Source organism: Babylonia areolata, chromosome 22 (genome assembly GCF_041734735.1).
Source record: "Babylonia areolata isolate BAREFJ2019XMU chromosome 22, ASM4173473v1, whole genome shotgun sequence".
Taxonomy (NCBI): Eukaryota; Metazoa; Mollusca; class Gastropoda; order Neogastropoda; family Buccinidae; genus Babylonia; species Babylonia areolata.
Window position 1 is genome coordinate 25052175 of NC_134897.1, and position 2500 is coordinate 25054674.

Genomic DNA, 2500 nt, shown 5'->3' on the forward strand with positions numbered 1-2500 from the left:
AAAATAGCCTCCCTTCCATGCCTCTTCCTTGTCGTCGGTTTCTCCAGTTTTAGAGTTACGCATGCGTGTGAATGACTGGTGCGAAAGCGCTTTGGTTTGTCTCTGCACAAGATTCAGCGCTATATAAATACCATTATTATCATTATTATTATTAATGATTCTCCCCTCCCACCCTCCCTCTCCCCCCTCACTGCCCCCTTCCCTCTCCTTGCAGACCTCCGCAGCACAAGAGCCGTCTGCCAGGCAGTGAGCGACAGCCCTTAGTGGGTGGCGAGGGCGACAGCGACAACGACAACGACATCTACAACACCTACGACAACGGGAACCACCGCGAGGGAGACGGGGGTCCTCCTTACACCTACGGTACGTTTAGTTGGTTGGTTTGTGTGTGTGTGTGTGTGTGTGTGTGTGTGTGTGTGTGTGTGTGTGTGTTTATCTTCAGTATTATCTTCAATTTAACGTCTATTCACTATAAGTGTTTTTAGACGGGTGTGTGTGTGTGTGTGTGTGTGTGTGTGTGTGTGTGTGTGTGTGTGTGTGTGTGTGTGTGTGTGTGTGTGTGTGTGTGTGTGTGTGTGTGTGTGTGTGTGTGTGTGTGTGTGTGTGTGTGTGTGTGTGTGTGTGTGTGTGTGTGTGTGTGTGTGTGTGTGTGATTAAAGGGGTGTGACGAATATTCTGTTTTAGCCCAGTCCTCCACCCTTCTTCCGTCCCTTTCCACTTCTGTGTTCACACCCCCGTCTCTCTCTGTCCCACTGTCTGTCTGTCTGTCTGTCTGTCTGTCTGTCTGTCTCTCTCTCTCTCTCTCTCTCTCTCTCTCTCTCTCTCTCTCTCTCTCCCTCTCTCTCTCTCTCTCTCTGTCTGTCTATTTGTCTGTCTCTGGCTCTCTGTCTCTCTGTCTCTCTCTCTCTCTGTCTGTCTCTCTGTATCTGTCTCTGTCTCTCTCCCTCTCTCTCTCTCTCTCTCTCTCTCTCTCTTTCAATCTCTTTCTGTCTCTCTGTCTCTGTCTATCTGTCTCTCTCTCTCTCTCTGTCTCTCTCACCGCCACTCATCCATTTCAAACGCGTCTCTCGCTCGTGGTCCCAAGTGGTGCACATGCACGATACCCGTGCATGCAAATGAGCACACAGAGAGACAGACAGACAGACAGAGAGGGACTGAAAGAGAGAGGGAGCGAGAGAGAGAGAGGGAGAGAGAGACAGAGACAGAGGGAGAGAGGGAGAGAGCAGCAGCAAATCGAACTGAAAAATGTTTCCCTTAACTTTGATTATGGTATATATATATATATATATAGAGAGAGAGAGAGAGAGAGAGAGAGAGAGAGAATATATATATATATATATATATATATATATATATATATATATATATATATATATATATATATGATGTTTTCAACTGTTATGTAGTTAAGAACTCCGATGACGATCATGTAAATGCATATGAGTTGTTTTTGCGTGACATTGAAGATAATCTCGATACAGATGAGGGATTAGGGTGACATTATTTTCTAGAAGCCTCGCTGTGACACGAGCGGAAGCATTTTCAATATCAGGTTTCTCTTTAAGTCCTTAAACCGCGGGTGTGAATTTCGATAAGTGATGCCAAAGGGTATGTCTTGAACGAACATTAATTCAATAGCGAGACTAAACTTAGAGAAGTGGTGCAAGTTTTGCTAAGGGGGGAAGCTGACCTTTTATGTGATGAATGACTATAGATGAAGTGACGTCATATCCGGCAAAGGTCAACCCATAACTGCGTCTGCCCTTTCCGATATCGTTGGTCTCTGTCCGCCAGGAGACAGGTCGTGAGGATTGTATGTATATGTCTCTCTGAAGGGACAGAGGTCAAAGGATGCGTTGCACGTCAGCAGCGATGTTTTATTTACTTATATTTTATTTATGTGTTTATTTACTGTTTGTTTGTTTGCCTTTTTATTCATCTGTTTATGTATGTGTATTGTTGCTTCCAGGGTAGTTGACGACGGATCATCTTCTTTATTTGTTTATTCAGTATTTATTTATCCATTGTTTGTATATTTTCATGTTTGGTATTTTTATCGTGTATGTATTGTTGCTTCCAACCCAACCGATGACGGATAAGACCATATTAGTACTGAAAATGTGATTAAAGCCAATACGTTATCCATGAAAATGTTTAAAAATCAAGACGAGACACGCAGTCCCTACAGTTTAAAAATATGACATGTGATCTATTGTGTTGGTGGCTACAACCACTAACCAATATTAGCCATGTTGGTGGCTACAACCACTAACCACTATTAGCCATGTTGATGACTACAACCACTAACCAATATTAGCTATGTTGATGACTACAACCACTAACCAATATTAGCCACATAAATCACACACACACACACACACACACACACACACACACACACACACACACACACACACACACACACACACACACACACACACACACACACACACACACACACACACACACACACCGAACAAAGTGGTGTTTTCACCCTCAA

At 43.6% G+C, this 2500-nt stretch overlaps 1 protein-coding gene across 1 annotated transcript in view; it reads left to right on the top strand.

The window, feature by feature from the left end:
- The window catches only part of LOC143297075 (limbic system-associated membrane protein-like), a 146035-nt gene that overhangs the window by 137942 nt on the left and 5593 nt on the right, over positions 1-2500 (top strand). The window contains exon 9 of the mRNA XM_076609247.1: positions 215-363. Coding sequence (XP_076465362.1) covers positions 215-363 — 149 coding nt within the window. The remainder of the gene's footprint in view (positions 1-214; positions 364-2500) is intronic.